Source organism: Miniopterus schreibersii, assembly GCF_964146895.1.
Source record: "Miniopterus schreibersii genome assembly, chromosome: 1".
Taxonomy (NCBI): Eukaryota; Metazoa; Chordata; class Mammalia; order Chiroptera; family Miniopteridae; genus Miniopterus; species Miniopterus schreibersii.
This window is the reverse complement of record NC_138101.1, coordinates 178,156,430-178,180,723: the sequence shown is the minus strand read 5'-3', so window position 1 is coordinate 178,180,723 and position 24,294 is coordinate 178,156,430. Positions and strand designations below refer to the sequence as shown.

Sequence of the window (24,294 nt, the reverse complement as noted above, 5' to 3'; positions counted from 1 at the left end):
CTCTCCCTTCCTCTCTCTGAAATCAATAAAGATATATTAAATAAATAAATAAAAATAAAAATGAGCTGCAATACTAAAGTCCACAGAGAAAGAAAACATCAAATTACAAATTTCACTTTTATATAAATCTCTGTTCCCAGGGTCAATTGTCCACAGCCTCCACGTACTCATATAGCAACTTTGCCCTTTGAAACAAATTCCCTGTGACTGGGAATTTGCCTGCTTCTCCTTTCTGGGAGTAGATAGCAACCTTCATAAATAACAAAAAAAAAGGAAAGAAAAACCATCAATGAACTGGTATCGTTTGGGGCAGGTAGTGTATGGAATCCTTAATGTCCCCTCCTCCTTTCCTTCCCTCCTTCTCTAAAGGACATGCACACAGTGGGTACATCTTTCTGCTGCCCTTCAAAGCTTTTCATTACCTTTATCTGCTGTTCAAATGTGGGTCGAGTCTGGTCACCAAACAGAAAAAACAAACTGCTAAGAGGATAATTAATGAGCTACTCACATATGGTATGCAACTATTAAAATTTTAATATCAGAAAACAGCAAAAAAAATTTTTAACCATTCACAATTAAAGTGGAAAGAGACAAAATTATAAGGCAGCCATCCATGGAATGATTTCATGTTTACAAAGGACCCAGAAAATGGGACATTTAAATCACTGTTCAGGCTACTGAACCAGGGGAACTGCAGTGTTATCTCATGAGTCTTCCAACTTGCTAGAAGATGCTATCAGACAAAAGATCAAAGCCAATGTCCTTATGTTAGGCTGAGAATATCTGAGCATACTCCTAATGGTTGTCTTGTCCTTTCCGACAAGCCACAAATTTCCCTCAGGTCTCCGAGGTGAATCTAGATGTCTCAGGTACAAAGGGGCCACATTATTGATTTCAATTCACAGCATCTCCAAAAGTGTTCTGCGGGTGAGGCGAACCATGTTGTATTGAGCAGAAATTCCCCTGTAGAACACCCAGAGGGTCCTCACCTGGCACTGTGGCAGTTTTGGATGAATCTGGTCATTATTCTCGGTCTCCCAAGGGGTCCCGGGGCCCCATATACAAGAACATTCTTTGGGGGCTTGTGCTGTTGACATACAGTTCCCATGTTCAGTACCTAGCTACCATGTGTCTAGGGGCTTAATACACTCGATGCTGGTGTGTCCTCCTAGTTCTAATCCTTGAAAAAGAGAAAAACCAGGCAATGACACATAGTAGGCCAGTAAAAAAACAATTTCTCCTTTCTACAAAGACCTGACCACACAAAATGGCCACCTCTCTCTTTTTTCCTAAAGATGATTCAAACTACAGGAACAGGGCTGACTCAGCTGATTTGAAAAGGGAAATAAAAAGGTAATGATTTGGGGTGGGGTGGGAAGAGAGAACATGTAGCCTCTGTAGACGGTACCATTTCTAACTCTAACCTCCAGTGCAGAACCTTTGCCTAAAGAAAAGAAATGTGGCAACAGAGTGTACAGGAAAGCTACCAGACCCGAAACACTGCTGCTCAGAAGAAACAGGGCCTGATAAACAACTCACTGGAGAACAGCTGAGGGGAATGAATCAGTAGTATTTTTCAACTTAACGTGCCATTTAAGAGGGTACGAAGAATCTGAAGAAAGTCTATCCCTACCAAGAAAAGGGAGTCAAATTGCAATTAAGATTAACTTTGGTTATGAGGAAGGACTATGCTTTTCATCAATTGCATCTTTGGTAGCCAATAATTCCATCTGTAATCATGGCAGCCACTTAAGTATCACAAATGTTTTCAAATATGTGAGAGCATTAAGGCATCCACATCTACGGAGGCAGTTTTAAACAAGACAGAAATGGAACTGAAGTGTGTCAGTAAGTGACCATTGATGTGGCTCTCCTGGGACACTGCCCACCATGAGCAAGTCCATCCGCCCCCCCCCCCCCCGGAAGGGAGGCCTCTGCCACGCTGCTCCGTCCCCTGCTGCCTGAAGATGCATTTGAGCCCTATTAGGTTAGTATGGCTATTTCTGTCTGCTGACCAGGAGAGAAATGAGTAGTTCCTAAGGCAGCAGCTTAAAATTTGGGAAAGCCCATGGCTTCAGAGAGCTGATAGGCCTTGAAAGGTTTGCCTGTTAATGTGAGGTCAAGAGAGGAAGGCAAATTTGGAAGTTAGATGGTTCAATCCTTGCCAGAGTTCAAGGCTTTAACCAGCAAGATATTCTAGCCAAACCTTTAAGCGTGATGGCAAGGCACTGCTGAAAGAGGCTTTGGCCAGCAGAACACATCTCTTGTCATTGCACACAACAATATGATAGAAAGTGCTACTATCCAAATCAGACACTAAAATATGCTACTCATTTTATGAATTAATATCCAGGGAGAATCAAGGCAACCGTGTCATTTTGAAGGACCAAGTGAAACCCCATGACTCTCATAAGTCAGAGTTGTTACCAGGAAAGTCACTTAGGCTTCCATACTGTATCTCCCGTTGGTTTTGATATTGTATGCAATGGCTGCCAGCCGCTACACAGAACCTAGTCCTATTCCTGCTACTTTGGTCTACAGCCAGCAGAGGGCTCACGAGTTCTATTTCCACAGCTGCTGACTCAGTGACAAATCTAGGGAGGAAATAAAGAAATCATAGGCATGCTGGCATATGCATCATATAAAACATTTTACAAACTCCTAAATCCACTGCCCTGAAGAAAACAGTCTGGTTCCTTCTTTTTGTAATGTTTTGAAATGGTACAGAAAATCAAAATAAATACTACAATATTATACACTTGTTTGTTAACATAAGGTTTACAGGGATATTGGCAAAAAAGAAAAAAATCATCCTAGTTTGTTAAACACTTTTACTATCTCAATTGTTTAAGTTACCAGAATATTAGTGATTGTGTCATGTCATCTATGAGAAAGTGCTATTTTAAGGGGCTTGATGAAGCTGCATTTGACACAAAAGAACTTCATTGAAGGGAACAGGAATGGAGACAATATTATCTTCATTATCACAGCTCGAGAAGTGGTTGTTCTGATGAGAACTCAACTCACACAAATACTAACATTGCCACCAGCAGTAAGCAGCAAATTGTAGGGAGGAGGGACTGGAGGGAAAAGTTAGGAGAAAAGCATGGAAAAGATGAAGAGACAAAATACATGATTTCAATAAGCTTTAAATGAACAGGAAAATATTTCCCACTGGTGATACATCTTGACTTTCTTCACTGCTACAGGTGCTTAGGTGACACTGACCGAGCACCCCCCAAGAGACACCAAATACTTTGCCAGAGGGACTGCTGGTCTGCTAAGATAAATACTTAAAAAGAAATCAAAGGACATCGGTTTTGGTAATCTTACTTTTAAAAAGGTTATTACAAAGGTATCAATAGCTATCCATATTCGCTTAAAATTTAACACCACTTAATTTCCAAAGATACTTTGGGATCTGACTGTTCTTGAAGGAAAGCCTAGGCCTGAACCTACTAGAACTTGGCTCCTCATAAGAATGTGTCGGAGGCAGGTGTTCTGCAAAGGAGAACTTGAAAGAAATGCTACTAAATACTAGTCACCTCTTTAGAAGCCAGTCCACTGCTGCTGCTCCATTTGGTGGAATGGCAGGCTCTCTTCAAAGAGGCATACGCAGAAGGAGGTGTAAAAGTCCTCCAGACATCCCCTTTGCAGGGGATCTCTCTCGAGTATATAGTCAACTTTCAATGTGTCTTGCCATCATTTTCCCGACTCTAGCCCCAAATTAATTACAGTTATCTTTAGCATCTAAGACAGCAGGCGTTATGATCTTCTATCAAGGCATGTGGCATAGATGCTAAAGCACCAGTTTTACACGGTGAGAACCATGTTAAAAATCAATGGATAAAGTGGGAGAGCCTCTAAACTAAGAGATTTCGCTTAATTACAGAACATTGTACTGTCATAATTACTATTTCATTGTGAGCATGAAGTTCTCCACTTTTCCTTAAAACTGAATTCCATCTTCCCTGAGAATAGGGTTAAGAGAAACATCGAAACTTCAAATGCCAGGGCCCTTTAAAAGACAACACAATGGAATGTCTCTATCCAGTCGCGATACGTTGTTTCTACTCTAAAAGCTTTCCATTATCCAGGTTTTAATCTCACCTCCTTCCGGACTCTAGGAATACAGGTGGAGATGGGCAAGGTGAGACAAGAGACTGAGAAACTGAGCAGCTGTCGTGCTGGTTGTTCTCACTGGATGGCAAGCGGCCATGGACTGAGGCTGGAACCTGAACATTTAATGCTGGTGTCCTATTGACAGGATGAGTGGGATGACGCAACCCAGAACCAGGGCTGCCACCTCCAGGCGGCTGAGGCCTTTCCCTCCTGTGGGGTCGGGTTTGTGATTGTGCCCAATTCCGCCCACCTCAGGGAGGACATGTACTGTGGCAACATAAAGAAATGTCCCGGCAGAGAAAAGCATGGCCACTCCAGTGGCATTGACCTCTGAAAGGGCTTCTTTACTGCTCTGTGAATTCAGAAAGAGAGAGAGAAGAAAAATTAAGTCAAGTATAATTCAGGGTTAGGAAGACGTCCCAATCAAAAAATACTCAATATTCACAACTAGTGCTATCTGGGACACTGGAGACATCTTGAGATCAGAGCAATTTTATGTTATTTATGGGAAACTTCCAAATAAGGATTTAAGACTACTAGTGATGTACAAACTTCAAGCCTGGTTGAACAGGTTTGGCCTGTATTATTTGTAAGATGGAATCAACAGCATTACTAATGCAGATACTAAATTTCATACATTCAGCCCAGCTGGCGTGGCTCAGTGGTTGAGCATTGACATATGATCCAGGGGATCTCGGTTGGATTCCCAGTAAGGGTACATGCCCAGGTTGTGGGCTCGATCCCCAGTAGGGGACGTGCAGGAAGCAGCCAATCAATGACTCATCATTGATGTTTCTATCTCTCTCCCTCTCCCTTCCTCTCTCTGAAATCAATAAAGACATATTAAAAAAATAAGGGAATATTATAAACAACTTTATAAAAAAATTTTCATACATTCATTCATTTAGGCTACTAATATTTAACAAATACTGCCTATGTACCAGGCTAGGTGCTTGAGACACAGTGGTAATCAAGATGTCCACCCGCCCTCACAGAGATTAGAAACATCTCATAAGCTAATTTCAACTTTTCTATTTAAAAAGTGGACCGATGGACTGAGATAACGAATTAAAATTTTAACCATAGCCATTTAGCCTCAGTGATTAGAGCATTGGCTTGCAGATTGAAGGGTTTCAGGTTTGATTCTGGTCAAGGGCATGCACCTGGGATGCAAGCTCACACCGATCAGTGTGTATATGGGAGGCAACCAATCGATGGGTCCCTCTCACATCGATGTTTCTCTCTCTCCACACGTTCCACTCTCTCTGAAAAATCAATGGAAAAAATAGCCTCTGGTGAGGAAAAAAAAAATTAAAAGGAAAAAATTATTAAGAAAAGATCATGCCATAAATGTAACCCCATGCCTCCAGAATTATTGTACATTCCTGTCAAAAGTTCTGAAAATTTACGCTGATCAATGAAGTGATAAATAGGGTACTCTTTTAAAAGGAACTATATGTTGTTCATTGACTGAAAAAAAGATAAGGCTCTTCAGGTGAATAGAAAAGGGTTTTATAGCACCTCATTTGATGGCAATCCAGATCAACAAACTTGATTAACTGGAGCTTAACCATTCTTTAACCATCTCATGTTCCTTTTAATGTAAGTTTTACTATATCAAGTATGAATCAAATGATACTCAGAAGAATCAATGACCTTCAGAGGGAGTATGGGGGAAAGCAGTTCCCATGAACCAGCCCTGAGTCAGTTTGGTTCTAAGATTTTCCTCCTATTGCCTGTCAGTTGACATTTCAGTAAAATGGGGAGGGTAGCTGCTAAGAACTACAGCCCTAGTAGACAGGATTATAAGGCATGGGAAGGTCCATCTTGAACAACAGGGTGTGAGCTGACAAATGGCTCATGCCACTTCAGGTGTGGAGCTACGTTCAGTACAGTGATAAAAGAACTGGATATTTATTTATTATTTAAGTATAATTGGTGTACAATATTGTATTCGTTTTGGTGTACAATATAGTGATTCAACATTTATACAGCTTACAATATGATCACCTCACTAAGACTAGTAATCATCTGTCACCATGCAAACTTATCACATTATTATTGACTTTATATTGCCCGTCACCTTTTTCACCACTCCACCTACCCCTTCTTCTCCGGCAACCATCAGTTTGAGCTCTGTTTCTATGAGTCTGTTTTTGTTTTGTTTGTTCATTTGTTTTTGTTTTTTTTTAGATCCCAAGAAACTGGATATTTAATATTCAGTGATATGAGTGCTAGGAGTAGAAGAATCTGAGTCTTAGCTGAATGTAGGTATCTCTGCTCATCCCCTACTCTTCTCAAAGCTACTGCATGCCTGTCACTCACGCTTCATGTGCCTACTTAAACATTAAATATGCACTGTGACTTATTATGTATCTGTCAAATAAAATTAGCATGTCTCGTTAGGTTTGACTTATATTACTTTAAAGGTCATATATTTGTGCAAATATTTTTGGAACGGATGTAAAAAAGTTTTCAAATTAAGTGAATTAAGGAAATGCTAAATTTACAAAGAGGATTAACTTGGAATTAAGACATTTACTTTGTATAGGGTTTTACTCCTAATTTTATCTTTTTTATTGATTGATTTTACTGATTTGAGAGAGAAAGAGAAAAACATTGATGTGAGAGAGAAACATCAATCAGTTGCCTCCTATACACATGACCAGGGATTGAACCCGCAACCTGGGTATGTGCCTTGACAGGGAATCAAACCCGAAACCTTTGGGTGTATGGGACAACACTCTAACCAATTGAGCCACACCAGCCAGGGCCTAACTGCATCTTTAGTTTGAGGGAATAATTAAATTAAAAATTCATTGTAGCCCAGCTGGTGTGACTCAGTTGGATGAGCGATGTCCCAAACACCAAGTGGTTGCTGGTTCAATTCCAGGTTGAGGCACATGCCCAAGCTTCGGGCTTGATTCCCTACTGGGGATCGTGCATGAGGCAGTTGACTGATCTTTCTCTCATTGACATTTCTCTCTCTCTCTCCCCCTTCCTCTCTCTCTAAAAAGCAATAAAAACATATTTTTAAAAAATTCAATGTAAGAGACCATAAGTTCTAGTAGATCACAAAAGAATTAGATACTTGTCCAGATAAGCTAGAAAAGAGTCAGACTTACTTTACTTAGTCCTAAGAATGTCACCATGGACATAACTGGTGCTGCCAGTGCAAAGACCAGTAAGTGCTTTCTGATTCGATTCCGCTCTAGGCCAGCATGCATTAAGAACGAAACCAGCCCAAAAGCAGCTGGTGCCTGGAAAAGAAAAATTACCCCTTATTACTCCAGAAATGTGAACTGCTTCTACATTAAGAAAAACATGTCATTTGACTGAATTTTTGTACAAAAAAAGAAAAAAAAAGCATAGTACCAAGACTGACTCTGCCTTTTAGGAATTAATGTTCTAAGCTAAGAAAATATCCTCTGTGTGTGTGTGTGTATGTGTGTGTGTATGTGCGTTTCTTGGATAGTAGAAAAAGAAATAGTCAAGAAAAAGGTATAAGAAAAAATATTTATAAACCAAAATTACCATAAAATATAGAAATCTAGAGAGACTTGAACAGTTTGTGTATGACCATAAAAAATAAAACCCTTTCAAGTAAAAGCTTAAGAAAATTATAGCAAAAAACCAGCTAAGACAGACTTTGATTCTCTAAAATGAACAGCAATCATAAAAATAACTAAGCAAATTTCCCATTCCAGAAAAACATCATGATCAAAGAGAAATTTTAATTATAGATATATTCAATATTAAACCTTACACCAAAATTTTGCTTACCTTATGTAGCATTATTGCCACAAACACAATTAACTGGACGCTAGTTTGTGAAGTAGAAGCTGCTGCTCCCAAAGCAACACCATCAGCTAAATTTGAAAAAAGCAAAACATAAAACACTATAACAACAACTATAAATAACAACAACAGTGCACTGCTGACTGTGTGGGCTACAGAGTTAAGTAGAGCTGGATTTGCCTCTGGAAAGGTTACTTAACCTTTCTGAATCTTAGCCTTCTAATCTCTAAAATGGGCTCAATAAAGTATATAGGGTGTCCCAAAAAATGTAAACACACACTTTGAATAATTATAAAGGGAGTGCTTATAAAAATACATTTCATTTTTGCCCTAGCCGGTGTGGCTCAGTGGTTAGAGCATCAGCCCATGGGCTGAAGGGTGCCGGGTGCGATTCTGACCAAGGGCATATACCTCGGTTGCAGGCTCAATCCCTGGCCCTGGGTCAAGGCGCATGCGGGAGGCAACCAATCAATGTGTCTCTTTCACATCAATGTTTCTCTCTCTAGAAAAAAAAATATCCTCGGGTAAGGCTTTTAAAAAAAGTTAAAATACATTTCATTTTCGCCCAGACGGTATGGCTCAGGGTTGAGCATCGACCTATAATCCAGATCTCGGTTCGATTCCTGGTCAGGGCATGTGCCCGGATTGCAGGCTAGATGCCCAGCGGGGGGCGTGCAGGAGGGAGCCAATCAATGACTCTCTCTCATCACTGATGTTTCTATCTCTCTCCCTCTCCCTTCCACTCTCTGAAATCAATAAAAACGTATTTTAAAATACCATTCATTTTCAAAATTGAGCTATCAGTTGTTAAAGTAGGTACACATTTTTTTGGGACACCCTATTCTTAGGGTTTTCCTGAGGGTTAAATGAGATAACATATATAAAGAGCTTAGCACCTGGCCCAGAATATTAATATGTTACCCACTACTGTTGATGTTATTGGAAAAAAGTATGATGCTCAAAAAATCCACTGATAGGCCCTGGTCAGGTAGCTCAGTTGGTTAGGGCATCGTCCTGATGCACCGAGGTTGCTGGTTCAATCCCTGGTCGGGGCACATACAAGAATCAACCAATAAATGCATAAATGAGTGGAACAAGAAATCGATGTTTCTCTTTCACTCTTCCTTCCCCTCTCTTTCTAAAGTCAATTTTTTAATATCCAATGATAATCAAATTGTAATAAGAGAAATATCAAAGACTTTCAAAGGAAGCATCTCTGCATCTTGCAGATGCAAAAACAAAATAAAGACACAGGACTCTGCATAGCTGATATATACATAATGAGTAAATGTTGGTTGGATGAGTGAATTTTTTGTTAGAAAAGCATGTGACACTAGAAAGGTCCAGATAATAGTTTGCCACCTTTCAGTCTTTGTCACTGACAGAATCCTACTGTCAGTTTTGGGTTATGATTCTAAGGCATGCCCAGTCAGCAATGCTGAGACTTCTGCACTCTAAAGCCTGCCTTTGCCTAAACTGACACTTTGGGTATACACTGGTCAGCAGTGCTGTTCATTACAAAAGTGCTGGGGCTCTCTCTGAGATGAGATACTTGGGCAGAGATCAGCAAACTTTCTGTAAAGGGCCAGGTAGGAAATATTTTAGGCTTTGCGGGCCATTTGGTCTCCTGCAACTACTCAACTCTGCCATTATTGTATGAAAGTAGCCACGGATAATATGTAAACAAGTGGGCATGGTTTTGTTACAATAAAACTTTATGTATGGACACTGAAATTTGAATTTTATGTAATTTTCATGTGCTATGAAATCATCTTTTTTCTTAACCATTAAAAAATGTAAAAACCATTCTTAACTTATAGACCTGACACTAAGTACACCAGGGCTTGTGCTTATGTTGGAGGACTTCATTAACCAATCCTTTCCCTGAAGGCCAGCCCAAGAGTGGTTCATGTGGATGGTCCCTGTGATGTAAACACTAAGCCTCCCACTGTGCAACAGAAAAGAAAAGGGTTCCCTACCTGCAGCATGGACGACCAGACCCAGCGTGGTGGTGATTTTGGAATTGCTGGGCCTTGCTGCTTCTGGATCTGAGGTAAAAATAAGCAAGGCAGCCATTAAGCAATGTGAAACAAAAACTATTAGACCATGGACCTGGAGGTGGAAGAATTCTTTGAAAGCTGTTAAAGTATATTATTTTTCTCACTCCTGTCTTTTTCCTTCTGCTTCACACACTTAGAAGCTTCCCCTGTCCTGAAGAGGTGTATACGGGGAAAGTCTTCAGTTGACCCAGCTACCTCCCACATGCTGACTGCTCAAAGCTATAAAAACTGCTCACCGTTTCAAGTGTTGACTCCCCCCCAGAATTTGCCTGCTTTAGGTCATTCTCCTGTGTCTCTAGGAAGTTGTTTTTTAATTTTGTCCAGAGTTCAAAGTTATCTGTGGGGAGGTTGGTCTGATGGGACTTTACTTGCCCACACCGAGCGCAGAACACCAATGCCATTAATTTTGCTCATCTAGTTAAGGTACTGTCTGATTTCTTGATTTAGTTACTTCTTTTTCCCTTACAACTAATAAGCAAATAAAAATGTACCCCCTAGATTTAATATGCACTGGTGATAATTTCCTGAGACAATTTTTACTATGAAGACTGCAAAAATGATTTTCCAACTCGAGCATTCCTTCTACACTTACCAGTTCACATGTAGCATTCCACTGTGAGCAAATACCCTCCCTCCTCCTTTGATTTCCTTTCCTCCCCACCAATCTCCTACCTACCTATCCCCACCCCCTCAGATGTGCTCATTGAGTCCCATTTTTTCAGTGCTTTACATTTCTTAATTACTATTCCTCATTATTTTGGTGCTCTAATTGTCTTATACCTGGCCAGTGGAAGTGGAAGCTCCTTCAAGCCAGTTCATATATTCTGTGACAAGCTTCCAACTTCTTCGTTCCTGCTTTCTTTGAGCCCTAGATGTTCCAAGCTCATTTTGTACCTACCTTTCCCCTGTCCTGGAATTGCCATTTCTATGAAGAGCCCTAGTATGCTCATTGCTAGTGGGGTGTCTCTCCCTCTAAACCCTCCCTGCAGACAGAGCTAGGAGACACATACATGTATACATAAACATATATATATAAAATATATATGTATATATGTACACGTGTGTATATATATATGATTTCATTTTATTAATATGGAGAATATTAATGTTTCCAAAACTAAAAACTATATCAAAAAGGCATGCCAGGAAGTGTCACATCCTCCTAAAACCCTTCTGCCCTATCATGCCCCCTGCCCCACCCCACCCCACACAGGTAACCAACTGTTTTCTAGCTGATCCTTTCCCTTTTTCATAAAAACAAACATATATATTCTTAATTTCCCTTCTTTCTTACACAAAATACAGTATATAATAGAAGTGAATTTACAGTTTTGCTTTTTATTCACTTAACAATCTCTCCTAGACATCTTTCCCTATCGGTTCAGAGGGCTGATGCCTCATCTTCTTCACAGCTGCACAGAACTCCCTTACACGTACACACTGCGCTTCACTCCGCTGGTCTCCAGGATTAGACGGTTAGTGGTTTTACAATGATAAATAGTGCTGCACTGAGTAATCTTGTGCATAAGTGCTTTCATATTGGAGCCACATGGTCAGATTAAATTCCTAAAGTGAGATTTTTGGGTAAATGCATATGTAGTTTTCTTAGATATTGCCAAATTCCCCGGTACAGGGACTGTCGTTGTGCATTCCCACAGCAGTAGGTAAAAGCCTCTGTTCAACCACAGCTTTGCCAATAAACTGTTTGTCAGGCTTTTGAATTTTTGCCTGGCAGGTAGCAAGTGGCATCTCAGTCAAGTTTTGATTTGCATTCTTCTTATTATAAGTGAAAGTGAGCATCTCATTTCTTCATATGCTTAAGGATCATTTTTCTATCTTTTTATGAACTATCTGTTTGCCTGACTTTCTACAGTTCTTTTTAGTTCAAGGATTCTTAGCCTGGGGTCAACAAAGGAGAAAAAAGATAGAATGCAGGGGTGACTGCAACCTCACCTTGGGAAAAAAATGCATTTTTATTTTTACTAACCTTTAACTAAAAATTAGCATTTCCTTTCATTATGAGCAGAGACAATAATCCATAAATAATATTTGTACTACTTATACTTTATTGCCAGAACCCAGGTAATTTCATATTATTTTACAGTTGTTGTAGATTTCTTGATATTATTGCTTTCACTCATCACTACTTTAAATTAAGGGCTTAAAGAACTGCCACCATATTGCATGATTAGTCTTCCTGTCTGCGGATGCTCATGTGACAGAACGGAGCAACTATCAGGCATCTCTGTACCTAACAGTCATTCAGCCGCCAAACAGTAAAAGTCATGGGATAGCTGCCCACTGGGGATCAAGATATCTATGCTGCTTTCCAGCAGTTCCTATCGGCAAAATTCTGTCAGTGTATTTGAAAAGAGGTATTTGTAAACCCCCATGTCTATTATAACTCTTTCAAATTTATTTATATTATGATGGATTCAAAGTTGTATCACAGATCAAAGATGTTGACCTCACCAAAGATGAATTCAGTGATCTTAAGACAAAAAAGTTACTATTACTGGAGTAAATTTAAAAAGTCCTAGGGAATTCCAGTTGTCCTTGAAAGAAGCTTATCTTTCCCTGATAAGCAAGCTACAAATGTGCTTACATATATTTGTAAGAAAATATCCTTGTGAATCAGAATTTTCTACACTAGTAACCATGAAAACACACCCAAATGAAATGGATGTTCAACTTGACACTCATATTGCCTTGTTAAAGCCCATCTCACAATTTAATGTTCTCAATCAAGCTAAGCAACAGTAGTAGCTATCATACAGATAGCCTAAAAAAATAAAACTTAATCTTGCTGCTGATTTAAATTATCTCATTATTTAATGCATTGGTAAAAAAGACATACATTAACAGGTCACAAATGTAATGTTTTGGTAACTATATTTCAATATAATTGGTTTTCTCTGTAACCCTATGAACTATGCTTTGCATACTTAAAAACATTATTCCAAAAAAAGGTCCATAAGCTCTAGACTATCTAAGAGCTTCTGCCCCAGACTCTTAAATAAACTTGACAGTTTTAAGATAATGGGGGTAATAGTCAATAAACACTCTCTTGTGTTACATGTCACAACTCACTAGCTCCCCCAACTGAATAAAATGTTCACACAACTCACCAGCTCCCCCAACTGAGTAAAACGTTCACAGGAACCTGAAGAAGACAAGTTTTAGCACTAAATCAGGCCAGTGACACATTAAAATTTTCAATCATTTGTGATTTTCTAAACTGCATATTTACTGCACTACCCAGAAAGCCTTGGAATCACTTACCATCAGTAGAATGCACATGGGAGCTGCCAATCTGGTCCACCAGCAACATGAAAACAAAGCCCAGAACGAGGGAAACACCAATGTAGGCATGCAGCTGTGTGTGGTCATGGCTGTGTTCATGTTCGTGGGCAACTGGTATTACTGCTGCTTTGTCTGATGCAATCACATTCTGTGTTTCACTTGCTTGGTGGGGTTTTCCTAGAGCAGAATGAACCATAAAGAGAAAAAAATGTTTTCCTTTTAAAACATTTTCATGTAGAAGCTTCCACTGTTTTATATTTCAAGCTCTACTTACTTTACCGCAAAATCATCCATTTCCTATATTGTAATCCAGCTGGTCATAAACTCCTCCAACTTAAAGCTCAAGATGAAAAATTCCCAAGCTCCTGCTTTTGGCATGCAGACCTTTCAGCTGCCTATTATCTCAAAACCTTGGAAATGGAAGCAAATCACCAAGCAAGAAAGCAATCATAATCCCAAATCCTCCTTTTTGGCTGAGAAATTCATGCCAATCTCATCAGAAACCACAGTAAGTTTTATTCTGATGAAAACAGGTGAATGAAGAGCAGTAACAAAAATAATTACAATAAAATTCATCTAGTTTTATACCTAGGTCAATATAAAAATTGCAAACAAAGAGCAAACCGAATGTAAAACTTTTAGTTTTAAAAAATATCAGGGGGCAATCACTAACTAGAAACCAAATGGGAAGAGCAGTTTACAAGAGGCACATCATGTGCCCTGAATGATGGAGCTCAGTTGGTTGAGCATCATCCCATGGACCAAAAGGCTGCCAGGTGGATTCCAGGTCAGGGCACATGCCCGGGGTTGTGGGCTCCATCCCCAGTAGGGGGTGTGCAGAAGGCCGCCAATCGATGTTTCTCTCTTACATGGATGTTTTTCTCTCTCTAAAATCAATAAAAACATATTTAAAAAACCCCCAAAACAGAGGCATCTCTCTCTCCCTTCCTCTCTCTCTAAAATCAATAAAAACTTTTTTTTTTTTAAAGGGACATCCTGCAATCTAAATTCAGTTCTAGAATTCTTATGATTGTTGGGAGATCTGGAATTATAGTAAGTAACACCTGGCCAAGTAATACTACTAGTTCATATTTGAAAAATGCTTCCAGGCAAGAATCCTCATCTTTGCTGTGTTTCATGAATAGAGACCAACATACTAGACATTTATCAGTTATAATTAGATTAAGCATTTTTACCTTTAATCAAAGAAATTGAACAAGTCTGTTGTAATATTTTAGACCCTGTCTTAATTCTTTAAAAGTCATTTTTGAGGGGCACCAAAGTACATGTCATCTGAAGATAATAAAAACCTATATATTTTTCTAATTCCTGTAAGATATTTTTGATTTGTTTCCATAGCTTTTTTTAAAAAAAACTTATTTTAATGTGGTAAATATACATAACAAAATTTACTATTTTAACATAAGTGTGCAGTGTCTAGTATTACGTACATTCAGACTGTTCTGCAACCATCACCACCATCTATCTCCAATCAGTATGGTATGTAGTAAATGTTAAGTGCTCACTAAATGTTCAGGAACATAGTTATTATTAAATGGAACTCATTTGGGAGAATCATCTTTAAATATTTTATGTTAAATATTTCACCTGAATATCTGGTCACATATAATACTGAGCAACAAAATAATGCTGGGGGAAAGGAAGAGGAGTGGACAGGGTAAAAGCAGGCACCAGACATTTTAGCAGACAAAATAAGAGGTAGAGGAGATAGATCTTATTAGCCCATGATCATCCATGTTTCAGCATCCTGAGAGTAGAGCAGCTATCTTCAACTGGTGTGCTGCAAGAACTTATAAAACATGCAATACCTATTTAGTCAAAGGCACTGACCTCTTTTCCCTTAGACTGTCAAATTTAAAAAATGACAACAGCCAACATAACAATAACCATCTGGTGTGAATCAAAATTATAACTATTCTTTTTGTTAAATTGGCAAAAAATGTAATAAATTTTTTGGTGTGCTGCAGAATTTTAGTAATGAATTTATGTGTGACATGAGATGAAAAAGGTTGAAAATCACTGGAGTAGCCCTGGTTGGGTAGCTCAGTTGACTGGAGTGTTGTCCTGTTCACCAAAAGGGTGCAGGTTCGATTCCCAGGCAGGGCGCATGCCCAGCTTGCAGGTTCAATCCCCAGTCAGGGAACCTACGATACGGGAGGCAACCAACCAATGTTTCTCGCTCTCTCTCCCTTTTTCTCTCCCCGCTTCCTCTCTCTCTAAAATCAATGAAAACATATCCTCAGGTGAAGACGGGGGGAAAAAAGAAAACTGCTGGAGCAGAGTATAACAAGATTCTTAAAGAGCTCCATTTTTATTAATGAATGATAGGATAAGAATGAAATACAATTGCAAATATAACCCAATCCTTTTAAGTGTAGAGCAAAATGACATAGAAAAGCGGTAAGAATGGCCCAGCTGGCGTGGCTCAGCGGTTGAGCATCGACCTAGGATCCAGGAGGTCGCGGTTCAATTCCTGGTCAGGGCACATGCCCCGGTTGTGGGCTAGGCAGCCAATCAATGACTCTCTCATCATTGATGTTTCTATTTCTTTCTCTCCCTCCCTCTCTCTGAAATCAATAAAGATATATATAAAGACAAAAAAAGTAAATTGATGGACACATACTTCTAAAAAAAAAAAAAAGAAAAGCCATAAGATGGTAAATGTACCTCTCTAAAGAATCTGGTATGTGGCATTCTTGGAGAAGTTAGTGGGACTGTTGAATCATTCCTGACGACAACAGTTTTGATGATTATCTATTTACGAATACATCACATTTATATGTAGATCTTTGACCCAAAAGCCTGCCTTCCTAAACCCATTGCAAAGAATTATGGTGGTTTCAAATTTTAGCTCCACAGTAAACAAGCACTGCAGTACTCAAGAAACTGTGTTCTTAAAAATTGTTTCTATAAAAAAACAGTTTTCTCACATGAATGATGATAATCACCTAATTCCAGTGGCTTTAGAACTATAATTATGAGAAGAACATGTGAGAGATTCCTTTTTACATAAATTAGTATTTAATAGTGCTTATTAAAGTGTCAGAACACTCAGTTAATTAACATGGTATACTGGGCTCTGAAAAAATGTTAATTATCATAATTGCAAGGTCCACGGAAGAACTAAACCATAGGCTGTTGTAACATATAAACAAACTCCTTTCTTGTAGTTTAGAGAAAAGTTCGTTTGATATACAAATAAAGAGAGGGAAAAGGTGGGGTGAGAAAAAGATAAAGTAGCAGAGACGAAAATGATTGTGACTAAATTCATCAGTATGAAGAGAGATGTGAAAAATTTGTAGACAGTTTAGTTTAAGCAAGCTAGTATCATGGCTGAGCTACCTCAAAATTTTTTAATAGAGTGGAGTATTAGTATTTACTTTTAATAAAGAATGATGGGACTCATTTGGTGCTGGTCCAAATGGAGTAAATCCACTATAGCCGCAATCATGTACTGATTAAGACAAAAAGTGTTCAAAAAATGTACCTGAAGACTACTACATAAAGTAACAATATCATGAGGAGAGAAGGCAGCAAAAAGAAACCCTGTCCTTCTGGCCCAAGGACCAAGAAAAGGGGCTGCTGAGAGGTATTGGTGGGGAGGGAAGTCCCTTCCCTTCTTTTCCTTTCCCCCTTTTTGTTTCCTAGTACACCAGGATCTGATCACTACAGTGCAATAATCACACCCAGAAAAAGTCAGGCTGACCCACTGGGATATGAAAGAAAATACTGATCAATACATATTTACTTTAAATCTCATACTTTACATTTTTCTATAATTTTAGCCATGTGTTTTATAATGTACACAGTAAATCAATAGAATAGTGTATGTATATATTTTTTCCCAGTAGGATGTGTGATCAAAAAGAGTGGAAACCACTGCTCCAAGGCTTCCGATTGGTTACTTCTCTCCCCCTAAAGCTGACAAATCCTCAGCCTCAGTCTTATTTTGCAGTAAGATCCCCCAAATCCTTACACTTTACCACTATGCCCACATGCATACCCCAGGTATAAGAGCATCACCACTCTGGATAAAGGACACAGGTCTTTTCCTCAACTGAGATCTGAAAAACTATTTGTTATAGGGTATCTAGCACAAAATTTGGAAGGTGCATACCTCTTTATACTATTCTTAAAGTCCAGTAGACTCTTGGCATTAGAAGATTCAGCTCACCAATTTAAAAGTTTTGCTTTCTAATCCTTCACAGGTATCTGTGAAGGTTCATGACAAGTAGTAACCTGATTTTGCTGAATCACAAATTTGAATCAAGTCATGTTTTCAAGCTGGTGTGAAGGACCAAATTATTTCGCAGGTGAGTGAACCAAGCCGACCGTCCGGCATTTACTCTCACACAGCTATACTGTTCTCTGCTTGTTATTAGCGTCAGGAGAGTCCTCTTCAGTTTTTCAGTTGTCCTTTACTGCAGGGGTCGTCACCAATTATCTGCAAAGTTTACTATAAAGAGTCTTTAAATCCAAATGTGTATATCTACATAGTTTTTCAATTAAAAAACACTGAAAATAACTATCATGTAGGATTTGGGAAGTTTTTGAGTAGGCATTTAAAAAGGTCAGTCATACTTTGAAAGCCTGAAATTCATGCATTACTGCAAATAAATCTTAAATGTTACTCATGAATTGGGGCATTCAAATCACAAACTGCTAAGGATGTGTTCAATGTCAAAGATATCAAAAGATATATTTTAAGAACTCTTCTCAGGGTAGACTTTTATGGCAAATATCAATTCTACTTCAGAAAAAAATATCATTAAGCTCCTTTCAACCCTCAATGTCAATAACATATCTGAAAGAAGGCCTTTCCCTCTCACCCTCAAGAATATCTTCATAAAGTGCATGTACTCCTTCAGGCACGATGACTGCCAATGCAGTTCCACAGAGAAGGCCGGCACCCAAAACAGTCACCAGCTTTAGTCGCTCCTGGAAAGAAAATAAAAGAAACTGTTGAAAAGATTGATGAATGCATGGAAAAAAAAGTTTCTGAAGTATCTAATCAAGACTGTGAGTTCTGCTCATTTGTGAGACCAAAATCTACAATGGCCAGTGAAAATGAAAAAGGGTCAGTTTCATGAATAATGCCAGTTAAAAACATGGAGGTGCTATTTTAAAACTTACCAGATGGCAATGATGTAGGAAAACTTGTCTACTATCCATGATAGGGAGAAATGAGCATACTTGTCTAACACTGGAAAGAATGTAAACTGCTGCAACCTATCTGGACCACAATTTGGCAATTTAGATTTAAAGTCTCAAAATGTGAATTCTTGGATTTAGCAATTTCACTTCTAGAAATTTGCCCTAAGGAAGAAATCACTATGCAAAGATGACCGCTACACTTATTAAGAGTGCAAACCCTAAAATAACCTAAATGTCTAAGAAAGGAGATTAGCTAAATAAATTTCATCACAGTACTATAAAACTCAGCCATTAAAAATTATGATATAGGTCTACTTATGGCTATAAAAAGTCATAATGTATTGCTATGAGGAAAAAGCTGGTGGCAGACAACATGGTTTTTGTATTTTTAACAAAAAGTATTTATGTAAGTACAAGTGTAAACTAAATGTTAACATTTCTTTATAATTTAGAAACATAATATGTAAATATAATTTATAACATAACTTTTTTTCTTTTTAATCCTCACCTGAGGAGTGAGGATATTTTTTCCATTGATTTTTTTTTTTTAATATATCTTGATTTCAGAGAGAGGAAAGGAGAGGGAGAGAGAGAGAAACATCAACGATGAGAGAGTCATTGATCAGTTGCCTCCTGCACGCCCCCGACTGGGGATCGAGCCTGCAACCCGGGCATGTGCCCTGACCGGGAATCGAACCCCAATCACCTGGATCCTAGGTTGATGCTCAACTGCTGAGCCACGCCCGGCTGGGCTCCAATGATTTTTAAAGAATGGAAGGGAGGGAAGAGAGGGAGAAAGAGAGAGAAAGGAGAAACATGGATGCAAGAGAGACACATCCACTGGTTGTCTCCCACATGCACCCTGATTGGGGGCAGGGATCGAACCTGCAACCCAGGTAAGCGCCCCTGACCAGGAATCGAACCCTTGACCCTCCGGTGTGCAGGCTGACGCTCTAACCACTGAGCCATGTTGGCCAGGGCTACAACATAATTTATAAAACATTTATAATTTATCTAAAATGAACATGTATTACTCACACAACAAAAAATTGTATTTAGTTCAATATTAAAATGTTCCAAAGTCTTTTAAAAAAACGTTTATTGAGGTATGATTGACATACAAAAAGCTGCAGATATTTAATGAAGACAAACAACTTGATACATGTAAAAAACCGTCATCAAAAGCAATGAGGTAAATGATCTAGAGTTTTAATCCAACTTAATCCCAAGTTTTCTTTTTATTCAGATTTCTTTGAGAACTGCCATCTGATATACACAATAAAAAGGATTACGTTTCAAAATTTCTTGAAGCAATGGTGCAGCCTATATGGCTTCCTGGAGTTTTAGCAGTGTAAAAAATGACATTAAAAACTATATGAGGTAATTATGTATGCTGCTTATGAAAAAGTTTCAATAATTTAATGGTATATCACGTACTTCACTTCTCTGTTTTAGTTTCCTTTATGAGGTTAGCAGAAATAATAGTGGCTGTATTACCTCTGGTGTACTACTGAACTTGTGTCTATGAAGCTGGGGAAATATACAGGATGTCTCAAAAAATGTATACACACTTTAATAGCTGATAGCTCAATTTTGAAAATGAAATGTATTTTAATAAGCATCGCCTTTATAATGATTCAAAGTGTGTGTATGCATTTTTTGGGACACCCTATATATGTAGTCTTTATGGGAAAATGAGTTCTTAACTGAAAGGCTGGTTGAAATATACTCCCTCCTCGTTTGGGAAGAAGGAAGGGATCTACAGCTAACTGTGTGTCTATTGAAAACCAGAGAACTACAGTTGCTTGTCAGCACCAACTAACACTTGCCATATAGCAAGAGAGGAATCCCCACAATCCAAGCACACAGGCCAGGTGAGCCCTTCATACATTTAGGATGGCCATTATTAACTAATAAATGGAGAGTATTCTGAATGCATCCAGTGGCTGGGGCACTGGCGTGGGAGATACAACTGACTCCATAGCCAACGTGGTTAACAACTCAGTACCTCAACTTTTCTCCTGTAAAGTAACAATACTTCGAGATGTCTTGTGAAGATATAAGAGGAAACAGAAGAAAGTGATTAAAGCATTTCAGAAAAACGAAAACAAACAACTGGTGTTACTATTTTAATATTTAATACTGAGCTATCCTAAGAGTCTTTGCCTTTTCCAAGTTACTGAACTCACCAATGTTGCTAATCACAGCATTCATTTCAGACAAACTTTCAGAGCATGAACAACACAAGACGGAGAAACAGCTCCATTCTGTGTGGAGTGATAGGGTAATTAATCTTTTAATCATTCTCCCCAATCAACTCATAAAGTCACTTTTTAAAAAAAAATTCATGAATGTAAAGTTTTACTCCTAAGGAAGGACAAAAAAATGATAAAACTGAACTGGACTGAGCACAGCGTTTCATTTTAGGGACTGAGTTTCAGAACTGCACAATTCAAACTAATGAATAAATTGCTAGACAGTTGTCCTGTCAGCATTTTGGCTATGCTCTACTGTGGGCAATGGAAATGAAAGATGCCCCTGCTCTTGCAAATTAAGGGAAGTGATGATGTACCTGAAAGAGAAAAAGCTGACTGTCCTCAAGAATTACTTTGATGGTAGCTCACATCATATACAAACTTAATTCTTGATAGATTATACACCTAAATATAAAACCTAAAACTCAAGAACTTCGAGAAAATGTAGACAGAATACCTTTGCAATCTTGGGTTGGCAAAATTTGTTAGCAAGTACACAAAAACACACACAGTAAGAAAAAAAATTCAACGAAATTTAAAATGTTTGCTGATCCATTAAGAAAATGAACAGACAATACATATTGGAAGAAAATGTCTGCAATACATATATCTGGGGTGGATGCTGTGGTAACACTGTCCACATCAGCCCCCTTCAGTTCAGAGACACCTGTTCCTCCAGCTGCTGGGAGTGTTGATGGCTCACAGATGAATCCCTCTAAGGAACTGACCTTGGGCCAAAGAGAAGTGACTTCCCTCTCCCTGGGCAGTCCGCATCCACTGACTAGTCCACTGGGTTATCTGGAGGGAGGTGCAAAGCCTGATCCCCTTGCCTTAATTCAGGATATCTCTGATGGGCTATCCAGCTCCAGAGCCTGCTGTGGGGCGAGCTGAGGGCACTACCGCAACGGAACTATTGTTCAACTTCATCGCTTCATCCTGCTCGTTCTTTCACAGGTGTTACCCCCAAAAGCACTCCCCAGTGAACTTCCCACATGCCTTAGCTCCTTGTCAGAGTCTGTTTCCCTGGAAACCCAACCTAAGACACTGATGAGGGGCTTGTATTCAAAATATAAAAAATGTCTACAACTTAGTAAAATAAAAATTTAAAACAATGAAAAATAGGTAAAACATTGAACAGATACCTCACAAAAGATATATGAATGGCTTATAAGCCCATGAAAAGGCTTCATTTAGTCAACATCATTTAGTCATCAGGAAAATGCAAATTTAAACTACAATGAGACATCCCTTCACACCTACCAGAATGGCTAAAATTCATAAGACTGACAACACTAGCCCTGGTCAGCGTGGCTCAGTGGCTAGAGCATCAGCCCATTCACTGAACGGTCGAGAGTTTGATTCCCACTCAAGGAAACCTACTTGGGTTTCAGGTTCGATTCCTGGATGGTGAGGGCTTGTGCTCAGGGCTCGTGCGGGAGGCAACCAACCGATGTGTCTCTCTCAAGTGGATGTTTCTCTCTCCCCGCCCCCCCCTTCTCTTTCCCCCTCCTCCCTCCCCTTTTACTCTCTGAAAATCAATGAAAAAATTGAAGAAAAAATATCCTCAATGAGGATGGAAAAAAAAGACTTGGCAACACTAAATGATAGCAAGTATACAGAGCAACTAAAACTCTCATTCAATGCTGATGGGAGCATAAAATGGTACCACCACTTTGAAAAACTGCCAATCTTTTATAAAGTTAAAGCAGAGATTCCACTTTGGGGCATTTACCAAGAGAAATGAAGATGTGTGCCCACAAAAAAAAACTTGTATAAAATGTTCCTAGAAGCTTTATCTGAATCAAATGTCCATCAATAGGAGAATGGATAAACAAATTGTGTATACTTACACAAAGCAATGGTACTCAGTAACAAAAAGAAATAAATTACTGCTACATACAAATACATTAATGATCAAAAACATTATCTTGTTGTTTGAATGAAAGAAGCCTTACAGGAAAAAAATACATATTGTATGTGTTCATTTACATGAAGTTTAAAAGCAGGCCAAATGAATCTATGACAACAGAAATCTCAACAGTGGCAGGAGGGATGAGTGAGGGGACACAGGGGGGATTAACTGGAAAATGGCACCAGGTTGTTTCATCAGGATGATGGAAATGTTCTAAATCTTGATTGGAATGTGAGTTATCCCTCCATACATTTGTCAAAATTCATCAAACTGTATTAAGATTTGTACCTTTTACTCTACAAAATTACCTACCAAAAAAAAAATTTTCCTGGGTAGAAATTTACTCAGCTAAAACCTCTGAAAGGATTCATTTTAAAACGATTCAATTTTAACAGTTTCTTCATGGCAGCTCTTTAAAACCAAGGTCAGAGGTTTACACAGAATACTAAAAGTCTCTCCAAAAATTTTCACTATTATCTACTGCAACAGATTTCATAAGAATTTCTCAAAGGCCCTTGCACACTAGAAAATAGTTGAATCTCTATATGGAGCTAATGTCATTACAGATAGTGGTAAATCTTTAGAACACATAGTCATAAAATTACACTGTTAATCATGTGTGAACAATTAAATGCTAAGCTGAAGGAACATGAACAGGAGTTTGATGCAAATTTTTAGAAAGACAGAATAAAAATTTTTATTAATCTTTAGACACATATTTTAAAAAAACTAACTAGCAAAGTTATCAAAATAGAATCCAAGTTTTTAAGAACTAGAAGAAAATGTAAGAAATAATCCTTTCTCAATATATAGATGGAAACTCAAAGGTAGAGGCATATTTTGATTTGACATTGCACTCTGCTGCCCTGTACATTCCAAGACAATGTCCATCACATGGCACAACACATACAATGCATCATATAAAATTTACCTCTGAAAAAAGATAACACTCACTCATACAACCTCTTTAAATAGTGAGAGTCAGCAGAATCCTTGAGCAACACCAAGACGAAAACCAAAATTTAACTAGTTATAATTGTACTCTATTGATAGTTTCTAAAGGGCCATGGCAAAATAAGAGAAATAAGGACAATGTGATGTGCTTTCCACAAGGCTTTGTTTTTTCAATGCAGAGGACTCCTCCTCATTCTGAGATTACGTCTGTCCTACCTACTTTTTCATCTGAAAATATCCTTTCTTTTAAAAAATAATGAGAATAGTTTTTATTTTTAGCGTCCTTATTTGGCAAAATTAAAAACTGGCAACCCTATCTGCCCAATTTCAAAAATATTACTGGTCTATAAACCCTGATCTACAATGTAAGCATGAACTGTGTTATAATACGCAAATTTTATAAACAAAGAATATAAGAATTTGTAGGAAGAGATTATCAAGGTAAACATGAGTGAATCATCTTTTCCTTGGAGGAAAGCAATGTGAGCTAAAATTACTGTATTATGCTTTCAGTTTATTCTGAAATTAAGTACAGCACAGTTATTTACCAAATGAAGGTAAACATCCACTGAACACTGTGTTTTTATGTCCCTGTAATAGCTTTCCCCAAAATTTTAAGTTATGTGAGGGCAGAGATTTTTGTTTTGAATTTACTGCTGAACCCGTAGTTTATAGGATAGTATCTGGTGCACAACAGATTCTCCCTAAGTATTTA

The 24,294-nt window shown here is 38.4% G+C and overlaps 1 protein-coding gene across 2 annotated transcripts in view; it reads right to left on the bottom strand.

The window, feature by feature from the left end:
• Positions 1–512: 512 nt before the first annotated feature.
• SLC39A9 (solute carrier family 39 member 9) overlaps positions 513–24,294 on the bottom strand; it is a 37,555-nt gene continuing 13,773 nt past the window's right edge. Inside the window, exons 2-7 of one of the 2 annotated variants that reach the window (XM_081151981.1) lie at positions 18,134–18,242; positions 13,263–13,460; positions 9,900–9,968; positions 7,906–7,991; positions 7,248–7,382; positions 513–4,474 (exon numbers count right to left, since the gene is read on the bottom strand). In XM_081151981.1, the coding sequence (XP_081008107.1) occupies positions 4,244–4,474; positions 7,248–7,382; positions 7,906–7,991; positions 9,900–9,968; positions 13,263–13,460; positions 18,134–18,242 (828 nt within the window). In that variant the 3' untranslated portion in view covers positions 513–4,243. The remainder of the gene's footprint in view (positions 4,475–7,247; positions 7,383–7,905; positions 7,992–9,899; positions 9,969–13,262; positions 13,461–18,133; positions 18,243–24,294) is intronic. The other variant, XM_081151982.1, reaches the window with a different exon arrangement.